The sequence below is a fragment of the Pithys albifrons genome, chromosome 5 (assembly GCF_047495875.1).
Source record: "Pithys albifrons albifrons isolate INPA30051 chromosome 5, PitAlb_v1, whole genome shotgun sequence".
NCBI lineage: Eukaryota > Metazoa > Chordata > Aves > Passeriformes > Thamnophilidae > Pithys > Pithys albifrons.
Window position 1 is genome coordinate 2,929,663 of NC_092462.1, and position 21,768 is coordinate 2,951,430.

The window sequence follows — 21,768 nt, forward strand, 5'->3', positions numbered from 1 at the left end:
GGGGTGGTCCAGCCAAGGGGAAATGAACACCCAGCACCCAGTTTAGTCCTGGCTGATTGTTCAGGGCATGGTATTCCTCCTCTCAGGGGCTCAGCATTTAGCAGGAATGGGAAGGGAAAGGAGGAGGGGGCAGGAAGAGGAGAAGGTATTCAGGGCATGTTTTATTATCCTGGGACCCATCAGAGCTTGGGTTACTCAACATTTCCCTCCCCTGGGAACTGGTAATTCCCCCATCTGACTTTGTTGTGGGGACACTCAGCAATCTGATCCCCCATCAGAGAGGAAATTTGTTTTATGAGGAAACATCCACCAGCTGATAATCCCATAACTTCATTCAGACCTTGAGAGGTCAGTGCATGATTTAGGGGGTTTGTAAAACTCTTCTGGGTTTAGAGCTGCACCACAGGAAGGTCAGGAATCCTGTGCCTTATGGACAGGGAAGAAGGACCAGCTCTGGAAACTAATGTCATGTTTATTTAGCTTTTAATCAAGTTTTAATTAATGATGAGCCAATTTTAACAGCTGAAATTCTCCCAAATGGTTGACTTAGATATTCATCACTGACTAAGCCTTACTCATCCCACACTGAGTCACCTTTGGCATTGTCAGTGCTAAAAGACAAGGGGGTGTGAATTTGTGTGGTACATCCAAAGTATGGAAAGGACTCCTCTGCCCAAAAATCCCCCACAAAGTTCCTTTTATTTTGCCCTGGCTCATTTTGAAGAGTCCTCCTTGTCAAAATATAAGACCAGTTCTGTCTCCTAAACTGGGAGGTAAGGATCAAATCCATGGGGAAAGGAACTCCCTGGCATGGGAAGGGTTATGGCAGTGCCTGCCTGGCAAGGGAAGGGTTATGGCAGTGCCTGCCTGGCAGGGGAAGGGTTATGGCAGTGCCTGCCTGGCAGGGGAAGGGTTATGGCAGTGCCTGCCTGGCAGGGGAAGGGTTATGGCAGTGCCTGCCTGGCATGGGAAGGGTTATGGCAGTGCCTGCCTGGCAAGGGAGGGAACTGGGGAACACACGTGGGCAAAGCCCCATGAGTGACCAACCTCTTGGCCCAGAGAGGGCTGTGCCCATCCTGTGCTGTGTCCTGCCAGCTGCAGAGTGTCCCACACAGTCTCTGGTGCTCCTGGGGGCAGAGGAACGAGGCTGTGCTGAATCCCAGCCTGGAGAAGGGCAGTGCCAGGAGCTCCCTGTTCTCCCTGCAGGAGGGCAGTGCCAGGAGCTCCCTGTTCTCCCTGCAGGAGGGCAGTGCCAGGAGCTCCCTGTTCTCCCTGGAGAAGGGCAGTGCCAGGAGCTCCCTGTTCTCCCTGCAGGAGGGCAGTGCCAGGAGCTCCCTGTTCTCCCTGGAGGAGGGCAGTGCCAGGAGCTCCCTGTTCTCCCTGGAGAAGGGCAGTGCCAGGAGCTCCCTGTTCTCCCTGGAGAAGGGCAGTGCCAGGAACTCCCTGTTCTCCCTGCAGGAGGGCAGTGCCAGGAGCTCCCTGTTCTCCCTGGAGAAGGGCAGTGCCAGGAGCTCCCCCTTCTCCCTGCAGGAGGGCAGTGCCAGGAGCTCCCTGTTGTCCCTGGGCACTGCCAGCGGGGTCGGTGCTCCCACTGCCAGCAGTGCTGGGAGCAGGGTCGGGTTGGGTTCACTGTCACTCTCCAGGGGTTGCTGCTCTCTCCTGGATGGCAGAGGTGTCCATGAGGCCCGGACTGACGGTCACGGTGGGTCGGGGCAGGGGTGGCGCTGCAGGGATGGGCACGGGCGGTGCCCTCGGTGCTACCCGACCTTCTGCAGCTCCTGTCTCAGCCAGGAGGGCAGGGGCTGCCCCAGCCTGTGCAGCAGCTTGGACAGCTCCACGTTGTGCTCTCGGTAGTAGCTCGACAGAAACGCCCGAGACTGAGGAGGGGGGAAAGAAAACACCCACAGAAGGTTAAAGAAGGGAAGGGTCCAGCCCCTGCGTCTCTGCCCTGCTCCCACACAGGGACTCTCACAGGGGGCAGGGCAGCTCCTGCCATTCAGAGCTCAAGTTCCCCATTTTTTAAAGTCACAAGCCAGAGAAAATCTAACAAATAAATAAAACCAGTGTGTTTATTCCAGGAGGCAAACACAGGCTCTGTATTGAAAACTGCCCATCTCTGAAAAGGCCTCACCTCTTGGTCCATTGGTGGGTATTTCCGACCTTTGCTTTTTCCCAGGCACTTTGTTTTCCCTCCTTCCAATAACTGGCACCAGAAGCCTTTCTGGGGGTCAAACCTAGAGAGGATTATATAGTTTAGAAACCTCACCACAGAAGAATCTCTCAGCTACCAAAACATCAGTGCTGCACACCTCTCTGGGGGAGTGGAACTCTGAGGGCAGAGTGGGAAACAGCTTTCCTCTCCTGTGAAACTCTGGGGATTTGTTTTGTTTCCCCACAAATTTGCCCTGGAAGTGGCTCCAGGCAGGAAGTTTTTCCCACTGTGCTTTACCCGCACTGGCTAATTTTTATTCCACTTGTCAGCATGCAGGGGGCAGGTTTGAAGGGTTGATCTGCAGAGTCTCCTGAATGAACCTCTGGGTGTTGGTGATTTAACCTCACCTGAGAAGCTGCTGTTCCCTGTCATTGGATCTGAATAGCATTGGCATTCCAAAGAGGCATCGTAGCACTAACCCTGTCTCAGCTCCTTATCTGAGCTACACAAGTTGGTGTTGCTGCCTGAAATCCAGAGATGGGGAACTACAGGTTAAGGCTCTAAAACACACCCCAACTGAGGAATGAGGAGCACGTGGTGTTGGGGCTGGAATTCATTGCTGTGGCACTGGCAGCACTGCACAGAGCATGGAAAGGCTGAGCATGAGCATTGCTGCTGTTCAGCAGATGGTGACAGGGATGGAGTACCAGGGGCTGGCACACACAGTTAGTGAGTTACACACTGCCCTTGGCCCTGGCTCTGTCTGTGTCACACTGAGGCACACACAGTTAGCGAGTTACACACTGCCCTTGGCCCTGGCTGTGTCTGTGTCACACTGAGGCACACACAGTTAGTGAGTTACACACTGCCCTTGGCCCTGGCTGTGTCTGTGTCACACTGAGGCACACACAGTTAGCGAGTTACACACTGCCCTTGGCCCTGGCTGTGTCTGTGTCACACTGAGGCACACACAGTTAGTGAGTTACACACTGCCCTTGGCCCTGGCTGTGTCTGTGTCACACTGAGGCACACACAGTTAGCGAGTTACACACTGCCCTTGGCCCTGGCTGTGTCTGTGTCACACTGAGGCACACACAGTGAGTTACACACTGCCCTTGGCCCTGGCTGTGTCTGTGTCACACTGAGGCACACACAGTGAGTTACACACTGCCCTTGGCCCTGGCTGTGTCTGTGTCACACTGAGGCACACACAGTTAGCGAGTTACACACTGCCCTTGGCCCTGGCTGTGTCTGTGTCACACTGAGGCACCTGCACAAGTGAACTCATTTCAGGAGAAGGCTGAACCTTCTTCATGGGCTTTTCTCTTGCCCAGCCTATTCCTGCAGTTTCCTGTTTCCTAAGCTGTCTCAGTAGCTGTATCAATTACAACCCAACAAATCACTCATTAAATGGGTATACTGATGAGAGATTCATTCCTGCTTTGGCCTTCCCCATCTGCTCATGGCATGTGAGGTGCTTTACTGGCCTGCACTGATTCCCAAGAGGAGCCCAAGGCAGTGTGCTGGGAAAAGGAAAGCTGCAAACCCAGCCCCAAATAGGATTTCTGCCTCAGAAGGAGCTTATTGGACATTATGAAGAGGATGTGCAAATTTGGGTAGGGGAAAAGAGGGCAAGACAGCCCAGGCTGAGTTCAACCCACTGAGTTGAGGTACCACGGAACTCTCAGGAGTTCTGGAAATGAACTGGGCACAGTGGAATAGTTTATGTAAAACAGTGACAGCCCTAAGGCTGAAGTTCCAAGGGAGCTTCTCAGGGCAGTCAGCAGAGCCCTTCCCAGGCCTGGTTCCCTTCTCCTGCTGCAGAGTGAGCCTGTGGCAGAGGCAGGGCTGGGGCTGCACCGATGGCACAGGCAGGGCGGTGCCTGCGAGGGCACGGCCAGGCAGTGCCACCGTGAGGAGCTTTCTCCTGTCTGACCAAAAGTGGCAGCACTCCAGCAGAAATGTCCTTAAGCAGGATCCCCTGGCCCTGTATTTTCCTGCAGCCCTGCCCCTGTGTCCCCTCTGCTCCTGCCATGGCTCTGGGCACTCCTCCCTCCTGCCTGGGCTGGTTTCTCTCTCCTGTAAGACTTTCCCCCCATCACTCAGGGCATGGACTTGTTGCTCCCTGGTGTTGGCAGGGCTGGTCCTCAGGCTGCCTCTGCCACCTTCAGAGGTGTGTGGAGTGCCCTTGTTGGGCAGCAATGACTGGGTAGGATCCCATGCAATGATTCCACATTGCCAAGCCCTGCCATAACCAGCTCCATGGTTTAAGGCATTTCCTCTTCCATCCCAGATCCGTGTGTGCTCCCACAGCATATTTGCATTCTTGACACCTCTGAACAGAGACTGCATCACTTTATAGATCTGTTTACAACCCATTTTTCCTGTCCAAACCAGGATGGGAGGCCAATTTCTTCTCCTGCTGTGTGACTCCACTGGCTCTAATTTAGTGCCAGAAAGGAAGATGGATGTGTGTGGGTGTGTATTTTGGAACCCTGGCAGAAGGCACTGCAGATGTGCAGCAGTTGTTCAACCATCAGGAGCTCAGCTCTGCACTCCAACTCCTCCTCTCCTCCACCCTCTCAGGAAGCCAGGAACTTAAAAAATTAGTCTGAAAAAATGACAGTCTGAAAAAATGACAGTCTGAAATGCACATTTTTGGCTCTGGAGAAAGGGCTTGGCAGAGCAACTTCCTTAAGCCCTGAGCTCTCCCTTTGTGCCCCTGGTATAAAGAGCACCCAACAGGAACTGCAAGCAGAGAGGAGTGTTGGGGCAGCTGGAGAGTCCCTGGGCTGGTTTTCCCGTGTTGCTGGTCTCTGCCTGCAGGGCAGGCAAGGGGAGGCTTTTCTCCTCCCCACCCCACATGCAGCTCGTGCCCTGCTGGCACAGTGGCTCCAAAGGCCCCAGTGCCAGGCCAGGCTGCCCAGCCCACGGAGGGCCCGGGCTGGGCTGTGGCAGAGGATGCTCCTCACACTGAGAGGCTCCCTGGAAAAGCTGCTGCTGATTTCCTGCTGCTCTGAGAGGGGAGAGGAAAATCAGCCACTGCTGCCCCTGCAGGAGTCTCAGCCAGACAGGAAATGGGCTCAGGGAGTGAGTGCTGCTCACCAACCTCTGCCCTCGGGCTCCTGCCTGAATGGGGTAAGAACATCTGGGCTGAACTGGCCACACTGACACTGCCTGGGCTGCAGCTCCTGGAGGTGACATGAGGAAAGCCCAAGCCTTGCAAAGCTGTCACTGTCATAAGGTGATGTTGGCTTGTCATTAATGACCAGGGATCTTGGTGGGATCTTGGTGGGATCCTGGTGGGAGGGGATGAGCCCCTGAGCCCAAGGGGCACTTGGGAAAGGCACAGACTCACGTTAGAGCTTCGGAGTAATTGTAATGAGGAGACACTCCCAGGAACTTCTGCACCTGGTCCATCACAGTGGCAGGGTCACTTCTCAGCTGCTGTCCATCGATGATGAGCAACTGCAGGGGGAGGGGGCAGGTTTTCAGAAACAGGGCTGAGCCTAACAGAGTGATGACATCATTGCCCTGCTGGGACAGCCTGGATTTAAATTAGCAGGTGACTTTGTACAGGGCTAATCACAGTCATAGGAGGGGCTTCTCTCCAGGGTCACTCTTCACTTCATTGTGTTTTTATAGGTGGGCACCTGTAACTCTGTGAGTGCCCCTTGTTCAGCTGCAAGGGTTGAATCTCCCCAGCCAAACCTGAGCCTCAGAGAATTCTGAGAAAAAGAGATAATCGAAGAATGTAAAATATTGTTGAGGTTTATGAGGTGTCTGTGGAAAATCTGGCACGGAATAGGAAAAGTAACCAAAGGTCAGGTATATTTTACAATTAAATGCTCAGAATGAGATAATTACATGGTCAAAAGTGACATTGTGGCAATTTGTTTGAAGCCCCTCGCCATTCCATCACCCATAAAGGCTTGCAAAACTTTTACCAGTGGGCTGGGGTTTGTTTTTAATTGCTGTGAATGTGCACTGAGCTGCACAAGCAAAGGCAGGACAATGTCTCCAGAGCCTGCTGAGCACCGAGCTGGTGCTGGGACCACTCTGGGCAGGTGAGCTTTGGGTTTGTTGTGAGGGCTCAGCAGGAATCCCTGAGTGTGAGAGTGCCCAGGCTGGGCAATGCACGTCCCTGAGTGCCCATCAGTGGCACTGGGAGTGCCCTCTGTGTGTGCCCCTGACTGGCAGTGAGTGCTTTGGGGGTGTGTCTTGTAAATTTATCACTGTCACTGTGAAACACAAGTGGTTTCACAGGAAATGTCTTGGTGTCCTGAATGTTTCATGAGAGGGCACAGTGGGCAGAGACATGAACTGACACATGACCCTGTCCAGGCACAAGGAGTGCCCACGTGTGTATTTTGTAGGACTAATATGTTTGCTTTAGGTGACATTATTTTAGCAATGGGAATATTCTCTAAGTGTCTGTGTTTAGGTGATTTTTCATGGGATAGATTATAAAATTCAATAAAATACCTGAAGGGAGAGAGGCAAAAGAAGGAATTTCAGCTCTAACCCCAAGAGAAGCCCATTCCATATCAGGACCCAAGAGTTCTCTATGAAAGGGCCTGAGTGGGAAGCAGGTTGAGATTTCTGTCCAGAGACAGCCCTGGCATGTCCTAAATGTGTGTGCCCCTCTGCCCCCAGTGCCCCAAAGCCACACCGCGTGTTCCCCGGGCCCAGGAGGCTGCGGAGCCGCGGCTGCCCCTGGCAGGGAGCGCGGGGCATTCCTTACCTGTGCGGCGGGGTAGTGTGCCAGCCACCTCTGGATGTGCACGGCGTACCAGCCCGGGGCCAGGCACCTCCTCTGCAGAGCCCGGATCGCCGCGGGCGCCCGCGGGCTCGCCGTGAGCACCGCGTGGAAGGGGAGCCGCAGGGCAGCGGGGTCCTGGTGGGAGCGCTGGTGCTGCGGGACAGAGCGGGGACAGGCACAGGGACACTGGCACACAGCCTGGCAGCTGCCCGGAGCTGTGGGCACGGCTGTGCTGCGGGACACGGCGGGGACAGGCACAGGGACACTGACACACAGCCTGGCAGCTGCCCGGAGCTGTGAACACGGCTGTGCTGCGGGACACAGCGGGGACAGGCTCAGGGACACTGACACACAGCCTGGCAGCTGCCCGGAGCTGTGGGCACGGCTGTGCTGACAGCCCTTGGCTCCCCGCGGTGCCCCGTGGGCCGGGTGGCACTGGGGGGTTCAGGGAAGCAGGATGGGGCCACCGGTCAGTCAGGGGCTGCCCTGGGAGCTGAGGATCCCATCCTGGCACAGCAGGCACCAGTTTTTACTGCTGTGCACCCGCAGTTGAAAAGGTGCAAATGAGACACTGAAAGGGTGCAAAGTGCAGCCCCAGGCCGTGTTTTATTCCTTGCAGAACTTCCTAACAGTGTCAGAAATGGGGTATTTCATGCTCATGGCAACACTATTAATTTGTGTCTGCTCTGACACGGCTTTGGGGCTTTCCTTTCCCCGTAGCCTACACCACATTTCCCGTGCGTGCTTAAGCCTTTCACTAAAGGAGTTCTTTAAGCAGTGCAGGTTTCGTTATGGAAAGGTGTGGGCTCGGCAAAAGGCAGGAAGGAGCATCCTGGGGATCCCACAGGAGCACAGCAGGCTTGCCTTTGTTTCCAGAGGGAGGGAAAGGCAGCCCGTGCAGACACAGCCCCTGGGAACCCTCGGAGCCTTCAGCAGACACTGCACATCGCGCACAGCCCCCCCTGCTGAGCCCCCCGGCTGGAGGGAGGGATGAGGGGCAGACTCTCGGCATCCACAGCGCTGCTTTCCCAGCTGGCCGCGCCCCTTTTCCCAGGAAAAGCACAGCTTTCCCTCTGCCCTGGCACTGGAATTGAGATGAAACTGTTTGCTCCCCGCTGGTGGCAGCTCCGTGCCGGGAGGTGCCGTCACTTGTGCCCCCGGGGGCACAGGTGCCACCCGCAAAGCTGGCACTGAGCATCCCTCCGCTCCCCCACGGGGCAAATGCTCTGCCATGGATCCCATTCCCGGCTCAGGGACACAAATGCCACTGCTGGGGGCATCCCCCCTGGCACTGTCCCCTCTGGCGGGGCCGTACCTGGTACCAGGAGTAGGCGCGGTCAGACGGGTCGATGAGGATGGTGATGATCTTGGCCCGGGGCAGGAGGGACGCGGCTCGCCTGGGAGCCTCCTCCGAGTGGAAATAGGTGGCACTTTTCTCAAACAGGAGGTCGGTGGTGGTGTTGGAAGGGGTGGGGAAGAAATCCATGTACCTGGGAGGGGCAGAGAGCTGTTAGATCAGCAGGAGCACAGGAGGGGCACCCTGTGCCTCCCATTTCACAGCAGGGCAAAGGGGAAATTGTCGGGATTGTCCTCCCGAGGCCACATTGAATTTCTCAGCTCACTCCAGACTGGAATAAGGGAATGCATCTCGGCTCTTGGGTGGTGCTGGGATCAGCTAAAGCCACCCTGAAGTCAGGGAATTAGGTTTTCCTTTGATGGATGGGATTTTTGCTAAGAAATCTGGTGTCAAAGGGATCTCTGTCACCAGTTTGGAGGGAGTTCAGCTTTAGCTGCAGGATAAAAAAAATGGGAAAAGCTTCAAAATGTCAAGCTTTTAATTTTAACACTGTTGAAGTACTTCATTTTGGAGCTGACAAATCTTTGCTTTTGGACACTTCTGGAATGTGAGATCTGAATTCTGGCTCTGAGTGGTCTTTTCCATTGAAAATGGGTTGGATGATTCCCACGGGGAGATGAATCAAACCTTCCTTCATGAAGAGCCCCTTCTGAAGGAAAAGGGTGTAACTCAGTGCAGACCCAGAGATGCTGCTCAGCATGAGGACAAACCATGACTGAGCTGCTCTGGCTCTCTCTGGGGTGCAAACCCGGGAAGTTCTGACTGTAATATCTGAGCAACATTAAGGACTTGAGTAAATGTCCCGTCATGACCAATTAGACTCTCCCTCTGTCTGATAATGCCAAGCACAGCAAATCCATCCAGTAATTCTGGCAGTGTCACACATGCTCTGGAATTGCTCCATTTTCCAAGCATTAATAAGGAACCCCTCGTTCCTGTGCCCTCCTTACCAGTCAATTCCCTTGTGGTAGTTGTTGCCGTTGAAGAACTGAACTTCCTCGAAAGTTCTGGGGCTCGGGAGGTTGCTGATAATGGAAGGATGCATCAGGAGGAATAAATAAAGGGCTGTTGTTCCTAAGGTAACAAACAGAGATGCCATTAGGAAATAGCAGAAAACCCCACCTTTGACTCTATTCATTCAAGACAGTCCTTAAAAGCTCTAATTGTGGGGTGACGCTTTTGGGGCTCCCAGAGCTGCACTTTTGTCCTCGGTGGATTTTCCCTGGGGGTGTGTTGTGAGGCAGGAATTGTCTGTCTCAGTGTAGCCATCCTGTGTGTGATAAGGACACTTTGGAATGCCAGGAATGGGGCTTTTTTGTGGTGAATGAAGAAATTTCACTTCCCAAACAGTGTCCCTTTCTGTGGGCAGTGACGGAGTCACCACGGAATTCCCTCGGGATCGGGAGTGCCCGTCTCCGTGTCAGGGAGTTCTCCTCAGTTCCCAGGACACAAACACACAGACACAAAGCTTGGGTCACAAATCCCTGGCTCCTTACCTGTTTTCTGGGGTCCTATCACCAGGAAGTGGGGCAGGTGGTCACAAGTCTTGTCTCTGGACCAAATGTCCCTGTGTCGTTTATCGTCACACGGGTTCTGGAGGAGAAGAGGTGGGTGGTGCCTCACCCTGGAGGATCCCACATTCTGCAGGCACAGTCTCTGCAGGATCCACATGTTCTGCCCCAGTGCAGAGCCCTGCACTGAGGAGTGAAACCCCCCGGGGTGTGTGTAATGGTTCTGCGGGACTGAGGAGTGTGGTCAGTCAGTGGGAGAAGGAAAGGGAAAGAAGGAAGGGAAAAAAGATTCAAGTCTTGATTTAATCAAGTTTGTATCAGAGGTTAAAATAGAAACCTCTGAAGAGCTTCAAGGCATTACTTATGAGGTGTCAGGATGGTTTCAGGTGCACGGGGCTTAGTGCCCGTTTTAATTTACTGAGGAGGCAAAAAGGAAGGACAAAACAGGAATGTGGGGTCTTATCCATCTCCTGATCTTTGTGCTGCCTGTGAACGCAAACTGCAAACCTGTGAGCAAAGCCCTTTGCACAGGGAGAGCCTCTCGCTCCAGAGCGGCTCGCAGTGGGAGCAGGAGGGGGCGGTACCTGCCAGAGAGGGTCCCTCTGCTCCGGGAAGAGCTGGAAGTACTTGTGTGCCAGCTGCACGGGGGGCAGCGTGCGCAGCCTCAGGTGGGTGCTGCTCCTCACGAAGCGGGCCAGGCTGGCAAAGGTGTAGAGCCCCAGGCGGTCGTTGCCGTAGTTGGACAGGTGGGTCATGAAGATGCTGATCTGGGAGGCGAGAGGGACCCTCCGGTCACGGGGCAGCGAGGGGTGGGCACTCTGGGAGCTCTGCCAGCCCCTCTGCCCCACCCAGACCCAAAGAGGGCAGGGAAATGTGAAACTGGTCACACTTCTCCTCTTGACTCCCCTGTGCTCGGCCCTGGCAGTGTCTGGCACTGCTGGCACACGGGACCCCTCAGGGAGGAGTGCCTGGCACCTCTGGGGAGGGCAGCTCTGCTTCTGGGTGTGCAGGCAGGGCTGAGTGCCAGGGTGGGGGCACTGAACTCCCTGGGTGTGCAGGGCTGAGTGTCAGGCTGAGGGCACTGAACTCCCTGGGTGTGCAGGGCTGAGTGCCAGGCTGAGGGCACTGAACTCCCTGGGTGTGCAGGGCTGAGTGCCAGGCTGAGGGCACTGAACTCCCTGGGTGTGAAGGCAAGGCTGAGTGCCAGGCTGAGGGCACTGAACTCCCTGGGTGTGCAGAGCTGAGTGCCAGGCTGAGGGCACTGAACTCCCTGGGTGTGCAGAGCTGAGTGCCAGGCTGAGGGCACTGAACTCCCTGGGTGTGCAGGCAGGGCTGAGTGCCAGGCTGAGGGCACTGAACTCCCTGGGTGTGCAGGCAGGGCTGAGTGCCAGGCTGAGGGCACTGAACTCCCTGGGTGTGCAGGGCTGAGTGCCAGGCTGAGGGCACTGAACTCCCTGGGTGTGCAGGGCTGAGTGCCAGGGTGAAGGCACTGAACTCCCTGGGTGTGCAGGCAGAGCTGAGTGCCAGGCTGAGGGCACTGAACTCCCTGGGTGTGCAGGGCTGAGTGCCAGGCTGAGGGCACTGAACTCCCTGGGTGTGCAGGCAGAGCTGAGTGCCAGGCTGAGGGCACTGAACTCCCTGGGTGTGCAGGGCTGAGTGCCAGGCTGAGGGCACTGAACTCCCTGGGTGTGCAGGCAGGGCTGAGTGCCAGGCTGAGGGCACTGAACTCCCTGGGTGTGCAGGGCTGAGGGCCAGGCTGAGGGCACTGAACTCTCCTCAAGGGCCTGGGTCACCTGCAGACCACCATTATGGGGCTCTCTGGAGATGCCCTAAACTGAGTGTTGTTCCCTGAGTGTCTCTCAGCACATCCCCCGAGATGGGAGGGAATGACAGTGGGATGTGATTCCAGCTGCAGGCAGGGCTGGGATAAGCCAGGCATGTCTGGGGGCTGAGGGCACAGATTCCCAGGGGAAGGGGGGGCTGAGGGCACAGATTCCCAGGGGAATGGGGGGCTGAGGGCACGGATTCCCAGGGGAATGGGGGGCTGAGGACACGCATTCCCAGGGGAAGGGGGGGCTGAGGGCACGGATTCCCAGGGGAATGGGGGGCTGAGGACCTGGATTCCCAGGGGAATGGGGGGTTGAGGACATGGATTCCCAGGGGAATGGGGGGTTGAGGGCACGCATTCCCAGGGGAAGGGGGGGCTGAGGGCACAGATTCCCAGGGGAATGGGGGGCTGAGGGCACGGATTCCCAGGGGAATGGGGGGCTGAGGACACGCATTCCCAGGGGAAGGGGGGGCTGAGGGCACGGATTCCCAGGGGAATGGGGGGGCTGAGGGCACGGATTCCCAGGGGAATGGGGGCTTTGCAGGAGGGATCTGTGCCCAGGTGAGCCTTGGTTTGGTGATGAGGAATGGGCAGTGGGAGCTGCCAAAGGGCAGTGCAGGCAGCAGGGAGGGACTGCAGGGGACAATGTGCCCCTTCCTCTTGGCAGAGCTGCAGCAGGACAGGGGCCAGGTCAGTGAGCTGTGGGTTCTGTTCCTTGGGGGGGAGCTGGATGGAGTCTGAGTGGTGCCCAGAGATGCCAAGGTGTGGGCTGGCCTTGCTGGGGGTACTTTCTGGCTGTCCTGGCCCCCTGGCCCTCACTGCAGCCCCCTGGGAACACGGGTCCCAGCTGGGTGGCACCAGGCCCTCCAGCTGCCAAACTGTGGGAGCTGCTGAGCCTCCAAATGTCAGCCCACAATGGTTTAAAGCAGGTCCATTAGTTTGCTGAATTATTAACAAGGCTTTTAGTGCTTCTCTGGGGTGAGGAGAGATGGAGCTCAGCAGAGAGTGCCCCTCCTGGCCCCTCTGCAGTGGGTTTGCACTGGGCACACTTTACCCCACAGAAAGTAATTTATGCTTCCCTTCCATTGTGTTCTGAGCCTCTGGGGAGCCAAGATTGGCACCTGTGCAAGTTCTTCTTTCTGTTGTCTTGACTTGGTGGATTCCAGAGCCTGTGCATTTTATGGCCCAAAGGATTTGACATGGACAGACTGACCATTAAGATTGCCCTGCCCTTGGTGCCTGTCTCTGTGCAGGATCCCAGCACCTTTTCCTGCTCAGCTCCTCTCCTCAGGCAGCTTTCCCGGGAAAATGAGTTGTGCTGTTCCCTCTTTTCCACTGTGCTCAGACAATGCTCCAGCAGGGCCCTCTCCCAGTGGGATCTCTGTTGTACTGGAATGTATTGGGTCTCCCAGGGCAATCCTGGCACTGCTCATGGCAAGGAGTGCCCAGGGCCCTGCAGGGCACACAGAGCTACACAACAGCTGCCAATCACCCCATCAACAGGGAGAGCTGGCACCAGGGGATTTTCCTTGGCACTGCAAAGCAATGCCAGGCTGGCTGACAGAGATTGGAGGTGCAGGAAATGTATCATTTGTTTTTATAACTGCTCTGCTGTCATGTTGCTGTTCCAGCACTTTTCTGAAGAGCTGGTGGCTCTGTGTTGTGTTCATAAATGATGATTAATTAATCCATTTTGGTGGCCTACTCTGAGCAAACAAACCTCAGAGTTAATTTAATTCTCCACTCTTGGTTTCAGAGGCAAAGCCACAGCATTTTCAGCTCACTGGAGGATATAATATTCTCAAATCAGCCACTGTGCAATTAATTTTGAGTGGGGAACACAATGAGGAAATTCTGTTCTTGCCCATTTGCTTCTGTTCAGGATTCATTTCCATAATCAGGGAATTCTGAGCCAGCTCGTGCTCACCCCCAAGGCTCTCCCCTGACACTTCCATGGATTCCTGTGTGGTGGTGCCTGAAGGGAACAGCCCCTTCCCCTCCTCCCCCAGTGCCCCCCTTGCTGGCACACACTTGGGCATTGCTGTTCCTGCCATGGCCCAACTGCTGGGAAGTCGTTCTGTGGAATATCAAAGCCCGGGGTGTGGAGCCTCAGCCTTCCTAAAGCAGGGGAATGTCAGGAAAGAAGGGAAGGGGATGTGTTACCCTGGAGGTATTTCCTCTGTGCTCTGTTTCCAGCTAATTAGAGTCTAACTGTGCTCCTGGAGGCTGGACTTTCCATGGGACAATGTTTTCCTGTGCCAGCTCTATGCAGGTGGGGTGGCCACGTGGGATGAGGGGGAAATAATGATTTACAAAGGGGGGGAAAAGATTCCAAAGCCTGAGGAAGGTCAGAGTTGTTTTGGTGCATTTGTGACCATTAAGATAAATTCTGTTGTTAACAGAACTCCCTTTTAATTTGGTAGATTGAAGTTTTCCTCCTGTCAGGTTGGAGAGGGCCATGTCTGTCCCCACAGCCAACACTTTGCCAAATGCAGCCCAAGGAATATTGACTGTTTTAGTGGGGAGGTTCCTTCCCTTTTCCCTCCCTGCCCCAGATGATGCTGAGCTGCTCAATTCCCAGGCCCTTGGCAGAGCTGCATTATCAGTTCCAGCTGGACTGCAGCACATCCCTCCAGTGCCCAGGGTTAGTTTTTATCCTTTCTACAGCTCTGCTCAGAGGACCAAAGCAAATAAAAAGAAAAATACTATTAGCACTTGAGATGTTTCATAATAACACTCCCAGATCTCTTGGGGAAGGGCTAAATTAACCCCTCTCTGCATTTGCTTTAATGAGCTGGAGCAATAACGTGGATTCCCACCTGTTTGTGTGGGGAGTGAGGGCAGGAACAAGCAGGGAATGTTATGGTGGGACTGTGGAAAGGAGACAGTGGGAGCTGGAATTCAAACACTGTTCCACTGAGGTGCTGAACCCTCTGAGTTGGGGGCCTGACATTTGGAGGTGGAAAATCCCCCTTAAAACCTCAGCTCCAATGGAAATTTTCATGAGAAACCTCATTCTGCTGCTGGAAGTATTTCAGTCTGGGGATTGTGTGTTACCAGTGGGCTCATTTTTAATGCTGGTTCACTTGTCCTTGTCTGTGCAGTGTCAAACCCACCAGTGCTTGGAAAGGTGATGGGAATGTGTTTAAAGAGAGAGGGGAGGCCAAGCAAAGGAGGATGGCCCAGCACTGGGCAAGTGAGCAAAGAGGAAGGGGGGGTCTAATATATTCTGTGGGAAGAAAAAGTTCTTCTAAAGGACAATTTAGCTGAGTAAATAATGGGAAGTAGAATTTTTAAAATGCTGAAAATGACTAAAATGTTGAACTCCTTGAAATGCCACAATTGTTTTTAAATTCTAATTAAAATCAGGTTAGGCACAAAAAGAGTTTTGTAAAACTTTTTCTGCATTTGGACTGACAAAGTTTTAGATGTAATTTTTTTCCTCTTCCCTTCTTTCTCCTGGTTGTGGCGGGTTTGCTGCTCTGTTTTCACTGCTGATGTGGAAGTGCTGATGCTCCAACCCTTGGGAGGTCTGGCCTAATTGAGATGTACTGAGTAACTGGGTTTGATGTTTGTCAGAGCACAGAGCAAATAACATCAGAGAGGAGAACAACTTAACACTTGGGTCTGGCAAGGGAGATGGATGAAAATATTGCATTGAGTGTTTCCTTGCTTGTATCAACTAGTCCAGGACAGCTCCAGGAGGACAACAATGTCTCACTTTCTGCCCCAAACTGGAGCGTGTTCCTTCCTTGCACACAGATCTGAAGCTCCTCGTTCCTGTTCTCAGCCTCCAAATGAGGGAGCCCCTTTGGGGAGGAGCTGCACTGACCCCTTGGGGAGGAGCTTTGCTGGTTGGGTTATCTCAGGCCCAGGTGTGCCCTGAGCCTTTCCCAGTGCCCCTCCCGAGCTTTGCTTTGCAGTGTCCCTGCCCAGAGTCAGTGCCCAGCCCGCAGCTCGAGCAGCCTCTGCAGCAGCTGCAGCTGCAAAGCTCTGCCTGGCATTCCTGGCACCCTCAGGGACACTCAAAGGGAAGCTGCTTGGATTTCTGTCTGTCTGGGTGGGATTTACCCTCCTCTGCCTGCTACTAAATCATCTCTGCCAGACATGACTCATCTTTGGGATTCATAAATTAGACAGTGAAAATATCTCTGAGCCACAGGAGGAGCCATCAAAAAATCCCATCAGCAGATCCCCTTGACAGTCCCTGTGCAAACTCCTTATTCCAGTGCAGTGTCCCCTGGGCATTTCCTGCTTTACCCATCTGTGTGGCATTGCTGCATGGAGCTGCAAACATGTGGGGCAGGGGAGCTTAATAGTTATTTGTAGTCCCTTGGCTGTGGGTCTGTTGGGCCTGGGGGTGCCAGAGTTTGTTCATCCACTTCTGCAGCTCCATCTCCTCAGAGCAGCTTCTGTCACCCCCTCCCCACCATCCCTCAGGTTTCTGGCTCTCTGCACCAGACATCTCAAGCAAGAAGGCCAGAAATAGCTGTTTGGTTTGTTTTTGACAGCTCACCAGCTGTGATGCACAGCCCAGGGTGTGCTGTGCTCATTTTAATCAAGGCATTGTCTTGTTCCTCAAGGCTGAACCATCTGAGAAAGGTTTCCTTGAGGTGTGTGTGGGAAACACGGAACAATTGTATTTACTGGAGTGTGAATTGGGGCTTTTCCCTTCTGGAATCCTCTCTGATAATGTGGCCTGACCTGCTCTCAGCTGTGACCTTGCCCTCCCTGCCTGAGGAGTGTCTGTGGGGCTGCTGATCCAAGCTGGGACCAAACCCTGGGAAGCTCATTAATGGCACTGGTTATCCAAGCTGGGACCAAACCCTGGGAGTTGAGAGGCAGCTCCACCTGAAGGTGCTTTAGCTGTGCAGAGGAGCCACTGAGTGCTGCAATTGAAACCCACGGGAAATGAGGCCACTTGGCAAGACAAGAGACATTCATCTTGTGCCTGGTGCAGCTTGGTTGGGTGGAGGGGGAAGGAGGGAGGACAATGGCAAAACAATAATTGATAAGTGGGGGTTTCTTTTTTTGCCCTTTTTGCCCTTGCTCCTTGCACCTTTAGGCTGCTGTTTTAATTGACACCAGACTTTTTAGCTGCTCACAACCTATTTTTGAGAGCCAGTGTTGGAGGAATGATGTGAGGCCTCATCCCTGGGGTTCCCACTGAGCTGTATCAGGAGTGCCTGAGGAGCCAAGATTGGGCAAGGAAGGAAAAGAGCAATCAGACCACACTGTCTCAGACAAGTGTCTCAGAGGGGCCCAGCTTCAGATTGGGAAACACTGTGGAGAGGAAATTAGTGCATTTTTCAGTCACTTGGTGCTTACACTTGTAGTTAGAAATAGGCAGGAGACTTTGTTCTCCTTTCTTCTTCAACTGCTTGTTACCTCTGAGCAAGTGCTCCTGATTATTACTTCCCAGACAAGACCAGGAAAGCTGATCTCCCTCCCTCCCTCCTCCCTGTCCCTCAGCATGGCCAGAAACAGCACAGGGAGGTACCTACAGGATTCAGGAGAATGGTGAGGAAGAGCTCCCCTCCTTGGATACTTCTGTCCAGCTCCTGAGGGCCCCCAGGGTACTCCTTGTAAAAAATGGTGTGAGTGAAAAGGCCACAGGTCTGTCGAGGGAGCACCTGAAACAAAAGGAGCAGCTCACAGGGGTTGCCTGATCCCTGCAGAGACATCACTGACCTGGGGAAGGGCTTTGGCCTCCCTTAATGCAATATTGTTGTGTTTTCACTCAGTTCAAACAACAAACTACCCCCACATTCACCAGAGCATTTGGGTACATGGGTGAATTCACTGTTGGAGTCTGTTCCAGCAGGAACTGCACTCTGTGCAGGAACTTGGGTTTAGGGCATTCCTTCTGCCTTCTTTGGGGGTCACAATTTTGGTTTGATGTGCCCAGGCAATACTCAGGTCAGCTGGGACTGGAAACCATCCCAGGACCTGCCCTTGAAATACTGGGCAGGCCAAATTTTATTCATTTTCCTGCCCTTTGTGCACTTGTGTTTGTGAGGAGCCTTCTCTCTGCTCACACCCAGGCAGGGTCTGGAACAGTCAGGCAGGGTCTGGAACAGTCAGGAGGTGTCCCAGTCCCTGCCTCTGGGATTTCAGAGCCAAACCTGAACCCTGGGCCCTGGAGAAGTGTCCCACTCGCTGAAGGAGGTGAATTCCCCCTGCCCACCCTCCCAGGTGATGGATTTCTGATCCCTTCATGCACAAAGACGAAGCAGAGCTGCACAGGCAGGTCTCGGGCAGATTAATGAGTGTCTGGATCGGTGGCCGATGGCGCTGCAGGCGCCGTTGCTTTCCCAGGGTTACATTTGCAGCCGCCCGAGTTTATGTGACTGTTTCCCCTCGCTGGGCTCGGCCGCCTGACAAATGCCCCGTTCGGCCTCCCCGCCCCCGGCTGGCAAGGCTGGCAGTGCCAGGAGAGGCGCAGCCCGGGCGGAGCAGCCCCGGCCGGCGCGGGGCACTCGGAGCGCAGCGAACCGTACCATGATGCCGCTGTGGACGAAGCCGCGCCGGCCCCGCGCGGGCTTCAGGTGCGGGTATTCCTCGGTGCTGGTGACGCGGACGTGCCACACCTTCCTCCAGGCCGCGTAGAGCTGCGGGTGCACCGGGTACACCCCGGAGTGGTGCGGGGCCACCGCGTAGCCCAGCGCCGTGGGGATGCCGTGCGCCTGCAAGGGACACGGGGCGGGAGGGACACACGGACACTGCCCGGGAGGGACACACGGACACTGCCCGGGCTGCTGTCCCTGCGCTCGGGCACTGCCCGGGGCTGCTGTGCCTGCTGTGCCTGCGCTCGGGCACTGCCCGGGGCTGCTGTGCCTGCGCTGGGGGCACTGCCCGGGGCTGCTGTCCCTGCTGTGCCTGCGCTCGGGCACTGCCCGGGGCTGCTGTGCCTGCGCTGGGGGCACTGTCCGGGGCTGCTGTCCCTGCGCTCGGGGCACTGCCCGGGGCTGCTGTGCCTGCTGTGCCTGCGCTCGGGGCACTGCCCGGGGCTGCTGTGCCTGCTGTGCCTGCGCTCGGGGCACTGCCCGGGCTGCTGTCCCTGCTGTGCCTGCGCTGGGGGCACTGCCCGGGGCTGCTGGCCCTGCGCTCGGGGCACTGCCCGGGCTGCTGGCCCTGCTGTCCCAGCGCTGGGGGCACTGCCCGGGCTGCTGTCCCTGCTGTGCCTGTGCTGGGGGCACTGCCCGGGCTGCTGTCCCTGCTGTGCCTGCGCTGGGGGCACTGCCCGGGGCTGCTGTCCCTGCTGTCCCTGCGCTCGGGGCACTGCCCGGGCTGCTGGCCCTGCTGTGCCTGCGCTGGGGGCACTGCCCGGGGCTGCTGGCCCTGCGCTCGGGGCACTGCCCGGGCTGCTGGCCCTGCTGTCCCAGCGCTGGGGGCACTGCCCGGGGCTGCTGTCCCTGCTGTCCCAGCGCTGGGGGCACTGCCCGGGCTGCTGTCCCTGCTGTGCCTGTGCTGGGGGCACTGCCCGGGGCTGCTGTCCCTGCTGTGCCTGCGCTCGGGGCACTGCCCGGGCTGCTGTCCCTGCTGTCCCTGCGCTCGGGCACTGCCCGGGGCTGCTGTCCCTGCGCTGGGGGCACTGCCCGGGGCTGCTGTCCCTGCTGTCCCTGCGCTGAGGGCACTGCCCGGGGCTGCTGGCCCTGCGCTTGGGGCACTGCCCGGGGCTGCTGTTCCTGCGCTCGGGGCACTGCGGGAGCCGCAATTACTGTGGTAACTCCCCAGGAACAAATAATCCTCCTGGATTATGTCGCGTGGCTGTTGCATGGAATAGATTTGTCTCCTGTTCATCACTTATTGCCTGTATTTAATGTCCACCCCACCTGTTTGCCTCTGTGTAAAGGTGATCCAGCAAACCAATGCTAAGCTGTGAAACAGCATTAGAGCAGCAAACAGATGGAAAAAAAATATTGCAGTGGCAGACATGGGGTTTTGTTTCCTATTTCTGGAATAAGAGCAGGATTCATTCCCAGTTTAATAAGGAAATAAATATTCCTCGTAGCTTCTGATCCTGCTTGTTGTTTTCCATAGTATTAAGGTAGTAGGGGGAAAGAAAAGGTGGGCTCCTTCTTCATTTCATAAATATTTATATTTAGCTCCATTTCTATGTGGAAATTTGTGCATTTTCATGAATATAATCTATGGGTTATCTCAGAAATATCTTCCAAAGGCACAAATTCATTTTGCTCCCAGTGCCACTGGATCCATCAGCTCCTTTCCAGTCCTACAAAATTGATGTGCAGAGGGAAATGGCCAAAATATGAGATGATTATGTGGGGTTTTGTCCTTCCTCTTGAACACATTAGCCATTGATTACTTTAATTCCAGGAACAGCAGGTTCTGCTGAGCATCTTCAAGTACTTAACAGAGAAAAGGTTTTGATTCATTGGCAGAAATTAAGTTAAATCTGTAGGGAACACTTGTTCCTGCATCACATAATGCAACCACTTGAAATTATCCCTTCCTTATTAGTAAAGCTCTGGAGTTACTGGCTGATCTTGTAGGAGAGAAACCCAAACTCTCCATAATCTGCTGAGAACAAAGTGTAATTGCAGTTTATTAATGCTGTTGCCCACTTGAGAGGCAAGAGTCAGTTTAAGGGGGAAAGGAGGGACAGCTCTACAATGAGAAATGGTGAGTCACCCTGTTCTCTATTTTTCTGCCATGAACAAGTATAAAGGGAAAAAATCTGTACCTAAAGGTTCCTTAAAATGTGTCCCCTTGTCACCCTGCCCGAGTGGCCTGTGATGCCCAAGCTGGCAGTGCCAACTTCAATATCCTGGGTTAACTGGAACTACAGGCCTGCCCCAGAGCTGTGCTGGGAGTGCCCAGAGACACAAAGGTCAGGCAGGGAGTGCTGAGGGGGATGATGGAACTGCTGGGAATGGCAGGGCCAGAAGGAGGGATCTGGCTGGGTCTGGTGGGATCCTGTTTATCCATCATTGGGTGATGCTGCTGTTGCCACAGCAACGGGATGGTGACATGGTGACCTGCCAGTCACCAGTGAAATCAGGCAGCTTCTCATCAGGGCTCAGGATGCAAAGGAAATGAGCCTGTGCCTAAAACCTGCTCACTGCACAGCCCATCACACAAACACAGGGCAGGCTCTCAGACACCAGGGTGGCTCTAGGGAGAAACAACTACAAATCATCACAGTTCCTCTGCTCAGTTCTGTCTTCAGTGGACTTGGGCAAATGAAATGTTGTGTGTCCTCTCTCAGAGACTGCCCAGGGCAGGGTCATTGTGTACATGCAGACCATTTGTAGGGCCAGTCTCTTGTGGGCATCTCTCCTTCCCAGCACTAAGTACAGATGTGAATAATGAGACAAATTAGACCCTTTCCATCAGATGGAGATGCTTTGCCTTTGATCTGTGGTCACTGGGCTTTGTGTTCTTGGTATTTAATTGGTATATTAAAAGCTCATGGTTTCCTTGTGGTTTGGGCAGCTCAGAAGGATGTACAAAGAGGAGGAGGAAGAATATCTTGTTATTGATGGCCTGGAAACTTGGTTGGATTATTTTTGGAATATGTGCTATCAGAGAGTTCTGCTTGAGGAATTTGTTCACCTCTTTGTGTATCCATTGCATTGCCTACAAACAAAGAGAGCAATACCTGAGCTATTACCAGTTTGCAAAATTTAATCCAAGGCTTAGTGTCTCTAAAGGGTTTTGGGACTCTCTGATTAGCAAACATGCCCATGGAAGGGAATCCTTTGCAGGCTGTTGGTTCTGCTGAGCTCCAGATACACAAGGTGTCCTTGTCTGCACTGAAATCAAGGCAATTAGTTGCCTAATCAGCAATTAGTTCTGTGTGTACAGAACTGTCTGGGTATCCAGTTTCTCCATGTGCTTTGCCAGTCCAAACCTGGTGCTCTCTGGCAGGAGGGGTGGCTGGGATGGGTTTGGGTGCAGCTCTCCTGGCAGTGGGAGCTCCTTCAGCCTCCTGCAGAAATGATGGAGTCAGGAGGGGCCAACAGGTCTCAACAAACAGAATTTCTGGGTGTTGTTTGGGATCTTAAGCAGCTTTGCCTGTTGTTCTGGGATATAATGATGTGCTCTCCCTGCCTGAACACCCTGATACCTTCTCAGCCATGTTTTACAAAAGATGAACAAAGAAATACCACATTAGGTGAGGAATTAATGTGA

The 21,768-nt window shown here is 54.6% G+C and overlaps 1 protein-coding gene across 1 annotated transcript in view; it reads right to left on the reverse strand.

Moving 5' to 3' along the window:
• The window catches only part of NDST4 (N-deacetylase and N-sulfotransferase 4), a 52,535-nt gene that overhangs the window by 719 nt on the left and 30,048 nt on the right, over positions 1-21,768 (reverse strand). The window contains exons 5-14 of the mRNA XM_071555462.1: positions 18,111-18,296; positions 17,115-17,243; positions 10,367-10,549; positions 9,768-9,864; positions 9,222-9,345; positions 8,230-8,404; positions 6,897-7,067; positions 5,511-5,620; positions 2,132-2,234; positions 1,048-1,877 (exon numbers count right to left, since the gene is read on the reverse strand). Coding sequence (XP_071411563.1) covers positions 1,758-1,877; positions 2,132-2,234; positions 5,511-5,620; positions 6,897-7,067; positions 8,230-8,404; positions 9,222-9,345; positions 9,768-9,864; positions 10,367-10,549; positions 17,115-17,243; positions 18,111-18,296 — 1,398 coding nt within the window. The 3' untranslated portion in view covers positions 1,048-1,757. The remainder of the gene's footprint in view (positions 1-1,047; positions 1,878-2,131; positions 2,235-5,510; positions 5,621-6,896; positions 7,068-8,229; positions 8,405-9,221; positions 9,346-9,767; positions 9,865-10,366; positions 10,550-17,114; positions 17,244-18,110; positions 18,297-21,768) is intronic.